This window comes from Bombus fervidus, chromosome 5 (genome assembly GCF_041682495.2).
Source record: "Bombus fervidus isolate BK054 chromosome 5, iyBomFerv1, whole genome shotgun sequence".
In the NCBI taxonomy this organism is placed as follows: domain Eukaryota; kingdom Metazoa; phylum Arthropoda; class Insecta; order Hymenoptera; family Apidae; genus Bombus; species Bombus fervidus.
Genome location: NC_091521.1, coordinates 11,767,275 through 11,782,846, shown reverse-complemented (window position 1 = coordinate 11,782,846; position 15,572 = coordinate 11,767,275). Strand labels below are relative to the sequence as shown.

General features: G+C 37.3%; 1 protein-coding gene across 3 annotated transcripts in view; it reads left to right on the top strand.

The window, feature by feature from the left end:
- LOC139987840 (A disintegrin and metalloproteinase with thrombospondin motifs 15) overlaps positions 1-15,572 on the top strand; it is a 174,673-nt gene that overhangs the window by 136,412 nt on the left and 22,689 nt on the right. For all 3 annotated transcript variants that reach the window (XM_072004571.1, XM_072004573.1, XM_072004570.1), the window contains exons 7-8: positions 7,362-7,548; positions 9,352-9,559. In XM_072004571.1, the coding sequence (XP_071860672.1) occupies positions 7,362-7,548; positions 9,352-9,559 (395 nt within the window). The remainder of the gene's footprint in view (positions 1-7,361; positions 7,549-9,351; positions 9,560-15,572) is intronic.

Below are 15,572 nucleotides of genomic sequence, written 5' to 3'. Positions count from 1 at the left end.
TCTAGAATATATTTATTCTTCTAAAGTAATGTTTTGTAATTAAATATTAGCTTTTGCGATGTAATTGGAAGATCGATTCAAAGTTTAGTTATTTCAGAAAATAGGAAGACGAAAATATTGGAGAAGCTCGCCAGGAGAATATTAGACGTAAAATATGTTTGAATACACATCGATGCACGAGCAGATAGAAATTTGAAAAATGTAAATCGCTCGTATACCAAAACCCTACGGCTATTCTCTCCTTCGGCTCCCTGATTTACTCTATCCCAATGCTTCCATAACAGAATCCACCCACATACAGCACAGAATCCCGCGTCATTACCAAACGAAGAAACCTATCCAGTGGAACTTGTAAATCTGATAAACACCCCCAGTCACGCCTCTATTCTCCGCTCAATCTCTCGCACGATCGACTAAACCACAGGCCACTTAACAGGCTAACCGAGAAAATTCCTTCAAGAACGATCCGTATCTCGCTAATCGATTCAACCGACAAACCCGCTACTCCGCGTTGGACAATCCAGATTTATCTAATAAGCAACTACCGCTAGACAAGTCACTCTGCGTGTTGGAGCCGGAAAAAGGCTGGTCGTCAACCGTTTTCCACCTAAAGCGAGAACAGAGTCGAGCGAAGGAATTCCAACGTCAATTAAATCCTCCCGTCGGTTCCTCGAACCGGAATACCATTGGACGATCGCGATTACGTCGTAGCCCGCGATTTATTCTCCGGTTTCCGCGAATGTTGGCCGGCTGACTAACGTTAGAGAGGCACGGCGCGTGACAATAACGCGGATAAAGGCTGTGCACGCCAGGCCTGGTCCCGAGGCTCGATCGAGATCCAGCTTGGGAAAAACATAGCGAGCGCGGCCACGGACACGAAACCAACGACAAATAGGCTGCACGCACCCGCCGCTTCCATTATCTCGCGAGAGAGGCGCCTTCCGTTCTCTTGCACCGCGGCCAAATGCCGCTCGAAGCGTGGGCGTTCGCTGTCTCTACAGACAGATACCGCTTGTACATGGTGTTTTGAACACCTTGGCGGAATTCTCTCGGGATGGGTATTTTTGTTTCCCTTTGCTCTGGATTTTCGGTAAGAGCAGAGATAGGAGGCGAAGACATTTTCGGTAGAAAGAACGCGATGTTCTCGGAGGATCAACGGGTTCCGAGAAGCTCAACCGTTAGGAGGTTCGTAGAGATTAGAGGCTTTCTTTCAGGAAGGTTGAAAATTGTATCGTAACGATTCTTAGAGATGCATAGATATACATTTCACAGGGTCTAAAGATTGTTTCGTGGATTTCATTTATTTGGGATATCTCCTATCTAGGAAGAGTTCAGAGTTTCTGGCAAGTCATAGAGGAAATCTTTCAACGAGATCTAGAAGGCTCCAGAGACTTTCAGGAATATTTCGAATTTTCTGAGAGCATGTGGAGAATTTTTAAGAAACGCTGTAAGCTATGCGAAAGTTTGAGGATTTTTAGAGACTCGGATATACCTGCTAGAAAGATCGTTGACAGATTTGAGTGATGAACAGATTTTATGTACATAGCCCACCATAACGTGTGGGGTCCATTGCAGGAGGTACGAAAATAAGGAAAAACGTTCATAGAGCGAACAGTGTCCTATCTGACTTTGTTTCGGAGCTGTAGCCATTTTTGTATTTCAATGATCCGCAACTGCTTACCTTCGTACAAAGTGCTCAAAATGGCCATGGTCTGCTTGTCTCATAGTCGTCGTATCAAAGAATTTCCCATTCTCTCAAAATTTCCAGGTGTATGTTGAATAATACGCACCGAGGATAGACATTTCCAGCATTTATATATATTTATATTCGATATATCTATATGGAAACTGAAAAATGGCTATAACTTTGAAACAAGGGTGTCAGGTAAATGACACATTCGTACGAATCTTTTTCGTTGTTTCTGCGTTTCCTATCCGGTCTTGAAGTGGCTCCCACGTATTACGATACATCCTTTCTACAGATTTATGTACACAGATCTTCGAAAGGCTTGCACAGAAGTTCGTCTGTCAGAGAAATTAAATCGATCAACTTTCCACGGTCGACGCTTTCTCCGCGAACAGAAATATTTTCACGATCGGCTTTCTTGTATTATTCTCGTTTGTCATTCGGTGTCGGGGCACACCCTGTGTTATAAGTGTAGCAACCGAAGCCAACGAAAAAGCAGTTGGCATCGGCGAAGGAATGCACGTTTGAAATTAGAATGACAAAAGCCGCGCCCTAATGGCTGTTAAAAGGCCCGATGTGCCGGAACACGCTAACAGACCGCAGAAACATGACTCCCGACATCGAAATGAGAGCTAGAAACAAGCTGCCAGCTTGAAATGTACTCGAAATGCATCCTGTTGGGACGGATCTAAAATGCAACGATTTACGTTGCATCAAATTATCGAAGCTTCTATCGTACAAGATTGAAGAGACGTTTACGATGCGAAGTTATAAAGTTTCGTATTCTATCGAATCGCGTACTGGCACGTTCGTAGGTACAACGATTTTAATCTATGACGCAAATATATTGTATAGATATTTTAGTATAATCAGACTGCCAATTGTCTTACGTTTGCAAGATATACAATACGTAATACTTAGTACGCAAAATGATGCTTTGCTTAAGTTCCATTTTTCTAATTGCATTGGCGAATAGAAGAAGGAAGTTTATAAAACGAGAAACATAAAAAGGGGTAGTAATTTTACAAAGTGGATTTATATTTAATGAGAGCAACGAATAAATATAATATACGGGGTGTGTCGTAACATGTGGAATTAGCTTCTGAAGTGGACAGGAGACATAAAGCAATGAAAAAGGTTGGTGTAAACGCGTGTTCTGTTTGACCATGGCTCAAAATTATAGCAACTCTCGTGTTTCAATAATACGCAATTGCTTACCATCGTAGAAAATGCTTGAAATGGCTACCATTGGTCTGCATTATTCGACATACACCTGGAATTCCTGAAAGATTGCGAAATTCTTTGGCACGACGACTGCAAGCTTGCGTGCAAACCTACGAGGGTGGCCATTTCGAGCACCTTCTCCGGAGATAAAACTGTCGCGAATTATCGCAACACAAAAGTGACTATAACTTTGGAACATGGTCAAATAGGGGAGACCCGTGTTGATACGTACCTTTATCATCGTGTCTCTGTCTCCTGTCCTCTTGTGAAACGTGAATCGCACGTGTTACGAAACACTCTGTATATCACAAAGCAGATAACTGTTATCAACATTCTGAAGAATTTTTAGTGTAAAAGTTACCAGAATGTATGGCGTATTGATTAAAACGAAGATTAAAGTCATTTAATCTTTCCTTTATCCGCCGCCGTGTCTTCATAAAAGCACGAGGTTGCATAAATATTCGCAGTCTGCTCGTAATCAGCCACATTTAGAAAATGAAATCCCATTCTCGTGGCTACGGAAAGGTACACGCGCAACGATCATCAATCTAATTACTCGTGTCAGTATCATTTCGCCAAACAAAAACTCTCACGAATTACAAAGATATTTCCGTTCGTCGAACGATGATAGTCACGCGGAACAATGTGTACGAGCAATCTCGTCCAGGCATAATAATGGCAATTACATGGAGCAATAAAGCTGTCATTACGATTGGAATGAAAGCGCATTCCATCGTGGACCTACCGCAACGTAAAGGACTGTACGATGGTTTTTTTGCGACGATTGAAGACGCGATGCCTGGCGTCGAGACGCGGCTCCGCGATGCCCGCAGGCTCTCTTTCGAAAGAATTTCTTCCTCTATCGCGATTCTTTCGGTTGCTCGTCCATGGGACGCGTTATTATGTCGTTAGCGAATTATATCGTCGACTTGTTGGTTCGTTAAGGGGCTGCTTCTGTTGAACAGGCGATCTGTTCGCCATTTAGCGTAATGACCGGCTGGTTATTGTTATTATTATACGTTTGAATGCGTCGTAGGTTTGTATCTTATGGGAATTTCGATTTCACGGTTGTCGACTGGTATATTATATCGTGCATACATGAACGATGTCTTTTGCTTCGTGTACGCTACTATCGTTATTTGGCCTTTATAATATAGGAGATTCGTTATTGGAATTTAGAAAATTTATTATTTATTGTTCGTGCGATGATGGAGAATCTTTTATCTCGCTGTTTCTGCTTTAGTCTTCTTGATGTTTTTGCCATGGTAGAGATGTTTTCAAACCAGGCCTTGTCAAAGGATCAACAAAAATTGAGAAACTGACTAATCAGATAATATAAGAATTTGCATAAAGTTAGATGAACGAATGTACAATTTTAAATTTAATTTCGAAACCGGGCCTGGTATGCTTAGCGTTCAAGTCTCCAATGATATATTAGATTGTAGAAGTTTTTAGTGGGACACATTTTCTTTGGAAAATTTCATCATGCAAAAATTTTTTCAAGAATTTTGTAACAACAGAGCCGATTTATTAATCTTACATTGTACTAGCGAACAATTTTTGGATTATTAACTACAGGTAAATTAAATTTAATCGTTCGTAAAAAACATAGTATCTTCCTATGCTCTTCACAAATTTCGTATACTGCAATATTTTCAGAAAATTATTACGAACATTGAATTTACACTTAGCGCCATTTTCGGAGAGATCGGTATGAATAAATAAATAAATCGATCACCTTTTTACACTTCAAATAATTGTTCAGGGACAACCTTCTCTCGCGAACACATGTTACATTCTGTATATAACTTAGACTTTAGTTTCAGAGATTGAAACGAAAGTATCTGTACTATGCAAGTACTTGCAAGAATATCAATAATCGTAGAAAAAATAATGAATGCCGCCAGGACATTGATGATCACGACGCACACGCAACAATGATGACTGCACATCGATATGCAGTAGCTAATGACAGTATTTGAATACAATAGTAAACTTTTATTAATTCATTGTGTGTGTTATACGAAACATTTTGAAATTTCATTAGCGCTGTGATAAGGCCATGAGACATAACTATGGTTATGCTAAAGACGTTGCAAAAATTTAGAACAAATTTCTATGAAATGTGTATAGAAGTTAGAAACATTTATTACAGATATACGCTTGATGGAAAAATCAACGTACGAGTATGTAATATAATTTGTCTTTTTCTGAAATTAATTTAGTTAGAAAGTAAACTTAGTAAGGCTTGAATAAAGCGTGAATCACGTAAACTTGGAATGATCCTTCAGACGTCAAACAGCGTGTGATACGGTAGAAATCTGTTGGAATGGTTTGCATTTCATGGTTTCCATTTCATGGTTACGAGCTGCAGACATTGCTGTTTATCAATACAGCAATCTCTATACGCGGAACCATGAGGCGTGCATACACACGATCAGATGAATGCTTAATCGATCTAGGCTTAATCGATTTAACGAAATCGTTAAGCAACCGTTCGGCCGTGATTCATCGACGCGCATGTAACGACTGATATAAAATTCTTTCCCCTTTGTGAATGACTAATTACTATACCTATTATATGCATAACATTTAAAACAATAGAAATTAACGTAGAGATTAGCTTCGTAGAAAAATCTTTTCGTATTAAATTTTAACCGTTTCGTAATGAATAATTCTTTCAAATCTATCAAAATCTTGCAATGTGAATGAATTAATTTTTTTCATTTTGTAGATCACGTACTTAAATATGTCTTATAATTTTTGTTAACATCTGTTAACATCGGCATCTGAAAATTCGTATCAGAGTACGTAACGATACGAATATTTGAGCGATAAGAAAACGAGAGGAAAATCGAGACGTCGCGAGATTAGACTTACGTACAAAGTATAGTGATTTAAGAGCTAAGTATCTAGAGGCAGAAAGGACGTCAGGATGAATCGAGGAACGAGCAAAGCGGTATGAAAATATCGATTTCTCTCAAAGTGTCAACTGCACATTCAATTAGACGCGTATGATCATTGCGAAGATTCTTCGATATGCTCACAGCTGCGCGGCGAACAGTTCCCCTTTTGTCTTCGATTAATTCAACTGGCTCCTTATGTGCCACGAAACAACGACATTTTTGTGCTTTACTTTCCTCCGTTTTCCTCGTCGTCGACGATTAATCGCGGCATTAAAAATTTCAATTCGAAGGAAATACTATCGTAATAAATGGAGCGGTGAAGTCACGTGCATAATTAGATTAAACATAGGCTAGTGTGTTTCCAATAACGTTCGAAGATTGATTTACGATTGTGTTCTAGAGATTATTTTCAGCAGTTTTATGAACTTCGGGATATTATTACTTTCGAAGCTTTCAGAGATTACGTAAGTTAATATTCCCGAAATTTTTGAAATGCCTAGCTTAGACGTGTCTTACAGTTGGAATTCTAAAGTGGAAGATGCCTTCGAATAATTTCCAAGATGGTAAGATCACGATGTTATCTTTGATACTCTTCTATTTCCGATTATACGATATTAGAATTATTTAAACAATTTTTATTAGCTTCAAGAATTTTTAGAGAAACCTCGTGTGACCACATAATTTATAATTCCTTCGGGAATATCGTAAGAATAGCAACAACGAACCAATGTTCGATCGAAGTTTCTATAAAAATATGAAATCATAATTTCGATAAAAGTATGAAGCTAAAATTTCTATATTAAATCCATTATAAACGCATTTCCCTATATGTATAAGTGCTTCAATTTGGAAAGGAAAGATGTTCTAACGACGTAGATTTACTCGATCACTTTGAACGTGCATTTCTTCATCTCGCGAATGATTAATAGTTTACGTCCGCGAGAAGACGGAAGTCACTTTTCAAAGAGATGGAGTAGAACGTCTGTTTATCTAGATGACTTCATTGCATACGCCCGATATTCGAAATTCCCACCATAGATTTAATCGAGAAATTATCCAAAAATCTAAACGTTAATTTCCACTTTACGTTTCAGGATTTGAGATCTTGAAGCTCGTAACGAAAGTCGTGATTTACATTTAGTATGTTCTCTTAATTCTAATATTTCTACCTTTCTGCGTTGCACAATATATAAAACGTTTCTATAAATCATACATCTAAATGTTCTTTAGTTGCAGTGTGACAAGGTCTGGCGAAACGAACACCACTTTTTTACAAATTACAGAAAATTATTTATTCCAAGAGCAAACTATCTTGCTCCTCTTTTGTTATATATCTCGTCATATAAATTAATCTCTCTATTTCATAAATCATCGTAAAGATCGAACAAAGAGAAACCAACGTCTCTTGAATACACCTCGCAACATAAATCAACGGTTGTATTTTTCGTGAAACAAAAACTATCGTAAATTCTCGCCTTTGTATCTCTCGTTCGATATTTTTATATTCGATACTGATCAGACTTATGTTTGATTTTTGTTCGCAGATGACAACGCGGCGACTCCAATTTTGGAAGAGTCGTCGAGGGGTAAAATTTACTTTGATGGTCGACGCCGCAAGCGCAGGTCTTTAACCGAGGAAAAGAACGTAGAAGATTCTCGGGACGGCCGTGTGTACGAGCAACTCGTGGGACAAGCCGAGGGGCATCGAAATTTTTTACGAAACAACGCCAGGTACGAGAGGTGATCAACCGTTTCTTTTTAAGCTGCTTCTTTGATTGGTCGTTAGCTCGTAAGCTCTCTCGAGGATGTCCGGGCGGACTTAAACGCAATTTGATGTAACTCCAGGAAGACACAGATGGAAGGGTGCCTTGCGAAACATCGGTGATGATGGATGACTGTTGGAAATCAGATTTGTTGTTATAATTGAAAAATTATAGACGCTGTGCATTCTCTGCGATTATTATTGACGATGGTCAACGACGAATACAAAAACGAATAAAGAGACTGTCGCTCGAAATTTAAGAATCGTAAGTGGTGTTATTTTACGGGAAGACTGTGTTTGCATCCGTAATTTGAAAGTTGTGGATATTGTAAATTCGTAGAGAATCAGTAATCATGATTGATGATGAGGAAATGGATTGGTTTTTCAATCTTATAAAGGAAACTTAATTTCGGTTTCCAATTTATTTTAACGACGAAAGTCGTACATATTAAAATTTGAAATATAAATTAAATAAATTATTATCGAACCTGCTTCCGCTAAAAATATTTAACCATCCATCGAAGAACAATTACGAAATATACAAATACACGATTGGATACGTATTGGTGAATAAGACAAATCTCCGCTTAAGTTTCATTTCCTTAGTCACGCAAATATCTGCAGACCTATCGATTAAAAGAAATTTCTGTGCGGAAATGGAAACGCAAAGTTTCACTAAAAGAATTCTTGATCGAAGAACGCGGGGATATATGCGGACACTTTACAGCTGCTGCGCGTTGATAAATCGTTATAGACAATAACAAATAAATTAGAACGCACCAAGTATTTCAATATCATCGAGAATTACCTGTCAGGCGTAACAACTCGGCCGTAGTAACAAATAGTCAATTAAGGATACGTTTGAATGAAGTATATCTGATACGACAGTAAGTTATCATCAAGAAACAGTTACTAAATGAGTACTTTCAACGCAGGCAGAGACTGATCGTCGCATTAATCCCTGCCTGTTTGCGTCATGAGAAGAAATCATACATCACATGGTCTCGCGTACTTTTTGGTAGGCAATATAGTTCATCGGTTGCAGTAATGAGAAAAAAATTGCACCTTCTTTTCAACGAACTTTCTCGGCTTTCTCGCGAAGTATGGGGCGCGGAATAGTCGGAGGAATAATAACTTACCAGCCAGTCAGAATTTTAAATTGAGTCCATATCGCGATTCCATGTATGAAAATGGAAATTAAGACCTTAATGTTACATCACGAGCATTCCATTGGTGTCTCGCTGTACAAACCTTTATTTCGTCCCTTCTGTATCTTAAAATATAAATCGATATGAACGAACACGGTGATTGAGATATTTATATTTTCAATTCATTTTTATAATTCGAACGATTGAAACGAGATCGAAATTTCTATAATTTGTAATTTAAAAAAAAATGAATTCCAGATTGTGTATCGTAACGAGTACTACATTTTGGGTATTCTATATATTTCTGCATATTACGTGGACTGATAGTAATTACTAGAATAGTTACTAAAGGTGATTATTAGTATCATTTTGTCGGTGCAATAGACGGTAGAAAGAAGAAAATGAACAAATTAATAAGATCCATAAATTCGCTTTCGATGATATACTCTTCTAAAAGAAGGATTTTCTAGCTTCGAAAATAAGATGATCTTTCGACCTAACGATAAATCACGTTGACAATAAGTCAGGATGAGTCACTGAGACCGTGCGAATGCTTGATATATCCGGAATATCCTAGTTCTCCAGTGTCAAAAGCTAAGAAGGCGGTCGTTTAAAATGTTACAGATACTACTCCGTGGAGCAAAGACGAAATGATCTGAGCGAAGAGTATAGCCAAGACTCGGAAATGGAATCGGATCCCTCCGTGACTTGGAGACCACGTAGAGCCTTGTCAAGTGAATATTTCATCGAGATCATGGTGGCGGCAGACGCGGAGATGAAGAGGTACCACGGCGAGGGTTTGCTCCATTACATTTTGGTCCTGATGAGCACGGTAAGACTTTAATTCTCGTTTTTTTCTTTTTCTTTTTACATCTTTTTTATATTCTTACTTTTAGTTGTATAACTAGGTAATAACTATACAACAATGTGAATTATTATCAAGATAATCGTTTCGACTCTGTAGAAAGACTTCTTGGACTACTGATTGTTCTTTCTATTTAATCGGTGACTCGCATTATCCGTAGAAGATTACAGTCTTGTTAATTTTTTATCACGATTCGCATTGTCTTTGATATTCTCATACTCTTCCTGGGTAATTTCTTTTCAAGCGCAAAAGGCTGCTTCTGCATTAACGAAAGTCCAAAGGAATAACTAAGAAACGTCAATATTATCCCATCAGACAGAGTTATCTCACTTAAATAAAAATAAGATATTTGTTCCACATACCACCCTATATAAAAAACAAGTACACTTACTTGTTGTAAAATACAAGTCATTGAGTCAGTTGTCTCTTAAGAATAAGTAAGCAAAACATGAAAGAGTACAGAATAAAAGGAACAAAAACAAGATATATCATATCATTCGAAAACGAACAAGATTTTCTCATGGGTCGCGCTGTATAAGAACCAAGTATTTATTACGGAGCATCGGTGGGACATTTGTTTGAAAATAAAAAAGGTAAAAGAAATAGAAAACGAAGGGAAGATAGAGGGAAGAAAGGGGACAAAGGTCGACAGCCGGCGTGGGTGTATCACTTTGTTCGAGCATGGTTTCGGTGAAACGAAAAAGAAAAACGCATAGGGTACCAAGTTGGATGATACACGAAACCGCGGCGGTCGTGTTCCTCGGATGATCGATCTTGTAAGCCAGCAGGATCTGTCGCGAGCGTTAAATATTATGCTAATGCGACCGCCGTGTTCCTAGTTAATTTTCGATGCCGAAATGGTAGTAGCGTGGTTGCTTTCGATCATCAGTCATCCGCCTCGGCAACTGTTTGTGGAGACTAATTCAATTATCGCTCGAAAAATCAACGATTTGCAATTTAGAATTCCTTAAATACATCAGATGCTTAATTATCATTTAATTCCAATTTTTTTTTAGGACAGGTTTTTTTTTATTTATTATTCATCCTTTTAACTACAATTACGTGTATTCTATAAATATATGAATATTTAATTAGCATCTACGTGCTATTAATTTGCTATAGTTACTTTAGTCAGTGCTGTTAATCAGTATGTATAATTAGCTATTAATTATTGTATATACTGTGCAAAAGATCTATTTCTTTCGAAAAGAATTTGCTGCAGTAGCAAAGTAGATGTTCGATAACGCTAGTGGTGTTGCAGTATTCACAAGGTTCATATTCTATCGACACATATTTGTTTCAATTGTTATTTTAACTGATGTAAATTTGCGTATCAGAAACGTGGAGCAACTTTCGGCGGAAGTTTGTTTCTTTCATTGCGTCATTTTGCTGTTTGATGATTTGGAGATGTTACCATTGGCATTTTTCCTTCTTTCGATATTACTTGTTTTCTGATACAACGAGTTTCGTATATAAATATGAATATAATAATTATATTAAAATAATAATTTTCCTATACATACGTGAAACCTAATCACTTCGTAACACAAAATATAATTCTTAATTTATCAGGTTCCTCTTGTAATCTTTGCAAACAGTCTGTACAAATTCTCAGATTGTCATCTCATATTCTGATAAATTAATTTCTCTTGATAATTTCCTTGAGCATTTTGTTGATTATGAAATCTTATTTCTTTGGTAGTTTGGATCGATTATGACATCTTCTGCGAGTCAGGGAGTGTCCTAATCTTAATATTTATAAACGGGGGTGTACATCAGTCTTAACACCAATTCAATGACACGCTAGCAATTTTCTCTTCGAGAAACCCACTAGTTTCTCCCCAATCGCTCCATCTATCCAATTTATTACCTTTGCCCCGAGCAACCTCTGTCCAAGTGTATCCAAAACGGCTAGGAAAGTTTCGTTTTAACGCGAGAAACACGCGTGGGTCGGATGTTTCGCAAGCGTTGCCCCAAAGGGTCATTAGTCATCTTTAATCAGCTCAACCACGTATATAGTCGAATTTCTAACGAGATATTAAGGTGGATTACGAAAGTATTTGACTTGGAAAACTTTTATGTATATTTTATGTATGTTATATAAAGTATTTTGAAATTTCAGTAACTCTGTAGCGAGACACGGCTGTCATGATTATGTTGGTCAAATTTGAAACCAATCTGAGAATATATTTAGAAATTACTCGATATTTAATACAAATATGTATTTCGCAGAGATCACGAAATTTTAATTAAAATTGAATGTAAATTGAAATTTATCATATTAAAGTAAAAGAAATTTATTGTAACGCTATATTGAAATATATTATTATATTTAAGAGATTTAATTTTATTAAAATATTACGTATTAAAATGGTCTAAAATAAAAATTGTCCATTATATTTGACATTGTGAATAATCAGAATATTCGTTTAATTTTCTGAAAATAAAGAAAGATGCCGTCGTCTCTTCCTATTCGTAATGTGCGGTAGACTGCAGATATTTATGCAACTGTATATTTCTATGAATATAATTAAAGAAATGGAATCTGTGTAGAGATTTGTTTAATCGCTAAATGTTATAACAAATTCTCTACTTTGAATATTTTCTACGTTTTTTGCACATTATATGCATCCTGTAGAGAATCCTCAAATTCTCAAGAAATGCGCATTCACAGTTTCGTTAACGCGAGTCTCTGTAAAATGTCTGCTGTTCTAATACGTTTTTTACATTAAATGTAAGTTATGTAAATTTTTGTTTTTTGTAATATCACGTTTATGTAACTTATGCATCATTCGCTGGTTGATCGTTAATGACCTAACGTAGCGAAAGATTAGTACAATCGGTTGACATAATGGACGTCCCTTGTTGAAGGGGATACAATCTGTCGACGAAGCTGAATCGCTAGATAACCGCGACGTCGGACATTTAAAAGCCGTATATTCTAAAGACATAAATTTTCGTGCTATGGTCAGAGCCGGCTGTTGTTGCTTCAGGCGTAAAATTCATCGTCGAAAGAATAGAAAGTACAAGTTGCACCTTGACTATTATAAATCCTGGTGAACCGATACGATCTGCAACTCGCGGGCGGCTACCTTACCTAACTATTATAGCTTTAACGCGACGTTGACATTTCGGCCTCAATCGGAGCCTGGAATTCGACTCGTTATTAAAACGTCCAGGTAGTTTGGTCCAGTATCGTAGAATTCAACCTTGTTTCGATTGCAAGGTGTGTACACGTGGTGTAGAGTTGTAAAAGAAACGCCCGTGATGTCGAAATAACTCTCTGTAAACAAATTAGATTATTTATCTTCGAGATGAATTTCTTTAGCGTTCCAGACTTTTAGAAAGTTCGTGAAAACTGTGGGACATTTATCGAACGCTCTGTTATACAATACGATTATATTCGTTGAGCGAAACGTTTGAAAGTTTTACCAATGAATATAAAAATTCTTTTCGGAAAGACTCGACGCTGACAATTTGTTAATCTTTCGAGGATAACTTTTAAGAATTATTATCTTACTTGTAACCTTGCTGAATACATAATACTATAACGGTATAATATTATGTAACGTCGATGATTCGGTTCAATCATAAGCGTCAAACCCAATTACATGCGTTACAAAAGAGAAGAAAAAACATTGCATAAAAACATGACATGTGAACGTTGCAGATTTTGACTAATCTTCTTATATACGTATATATAGGCTAGATTATACGATATAATCCAATATTATGCGATATAATATTATATAATATTATAATACAATCTGCACAACCCCATACCCTATAGTTGAACCGAATAATCAACATTATCATATAATGTCTGCTTTTTTTTTCATTTTTTCTCCGCTGCATACTGAATCATTGTGTTCGCGAAACTCTTGATCCCAACGTTACTAATCGTGCAGACCTCAGCGAAACGAACCACCTTTATTTTCTCTGTTTTGTCGGCTCCGCTAGGCGCCGCTTGCAAAACCAGACCAACGCGCATAAATTACAACGGTGATACGTATACGGTTCACGTTTGCCGGAGAAAAGTATAGCGGCTGGTACGCGAAAGCAACTTAGTAGGACGCATCCCACGCGATCCGTGCTACGCTATTTAAAGTTCCTGGACTATCGCCGATTATATAATCGATCATCCCACCAACTGCTTAGAATCGATCTTCCACCGATGTAAAATCCGAAGGATTTTCGGATATTTTCCTTTTTGTCGGATTCGTTCGATGTGATTTTTCAAAAGCGTCTTTCCTACAAATGTGTTTATTATTTCGATCGAATATTTAACAGATCGATTATTGGCAGATAGGAAGATCAACAGATACATTAAGAACAACTCCCGATATTTAATAAACCGTGTTTCGCGTCTGCCAGCTCGTCGTTTTCAATTCGATCTGCCTTCTCTTCGTCTCCTTATAATAAAGCTCCTCTTTTCCTAGCACGTATCGATCACTGATATATTATATATTTCTTTAAATAGAAAGTCCATAAAAGTAGCATTCTAAAGATTCGACGACCAATGAATTGTGCCAATGAATAAGCGTAGAACAACAGAATTGATCGACCATTGCGAACAATGTAACAGAATCGCCTTGAGCTTCAGGATATTTCACAAGCTATCCTCGATTTGTAAAATACAAAATCGAATCTCACAATTAAATACATCGAGCAACCACATCATTCGCAAATTTATTCAGATGTTCCATGAATCTGGTGGCCAGCGATACTTCAATAACTTTTCAGGAAATAAACCAAAATAAAGAATCTCGTGTCAAAGTAAAGAATCCGCGAAAGATATAAAACTGTACGATAGTTATTCTAAACGTGGAATAATTAAAAATTAGTGGATCGTTGAAAAGAAGCACCACTAAAAGGAGAAACATGTCGCAAGACACCGTCGATCTGAAAAAAATATGATCGAATCTCGTAACCCGTAAATACCCCGTTCAAATAAAAATCCATAGACCCATGATAAACCCCATCAATCGGTCCCCGGACGAGGATCAGGAAAATGTCGAGGAGGATGAAACAGCTCGAAGGAGGGAAGTCGATCGACTTGATCGATAAATGAATGATTCATGTAATTTGACGGTTAGCCTCGCGATTGTCAACCAGGTCATTACCATCCGGTCGGTTGCATATCCCACGCGAGACAGACCACACCTCGGAGAAGAGGGCAACATCCCACGAAGCGTCCGGGGCTCACTTTCACGTGCCCACGCCCGTCATTCATCCAACGATTCAATCAGCCGTCTCCGGCCTGTCGATCGTCTTTTGATATTCATTCACTCTTTCCTTCCCTTCTTTCTTTCTTTTTTTTTTTTTTTCTTTTCTTCTTCTTTTTCCTCCTGCCGAATCGATGAAATCTAATTTGACACCGCGTCGAGCGCCGGTTTGATAAGTTGAGCGGCCGGTCCTGATCCTCGACGAATCGTCTCTGGTCGCTTGGAGAGAGAGGATTACGTGCAGGGTGGTCCGTTATTGGTTATTAGTGGAGTAAGAAATTTTATGCAAATTCATGTTGTGGTGAATCTAATTCAAGAAATAAGGGTAAATAATGTTAAACGTCGGAACAAGTAGATACTATATTTTAGATATTTTACTTTTGCATGTTATTGCATTCTTAAATTTCTTACAAATGCTTGGACGTTTCTTATGTATTATTAAACTCTAACATATTATTGAACTGTACATATTTATAGGAATTTCATATTTTTATGAACATAATTAAGAAGGTATTAGGTTGTCCGAAAAGTATCTTTCTTTTACAGACACGTCTTTTACAACGATGCATCTCTATACAAACATGAAACCTAATCTGTCGAACGTTGTGATCTTTATTTTGAAAGAACAAAATAGATCATATGTAATTCGATAAAATAATATAAAACGGAAAATATTGTATATCCATTATTTCCTTATAAAAGGAAAGAAACTTTTCGGACGACCTAATAGAACGTACGTGGGGATTTGTTTGATC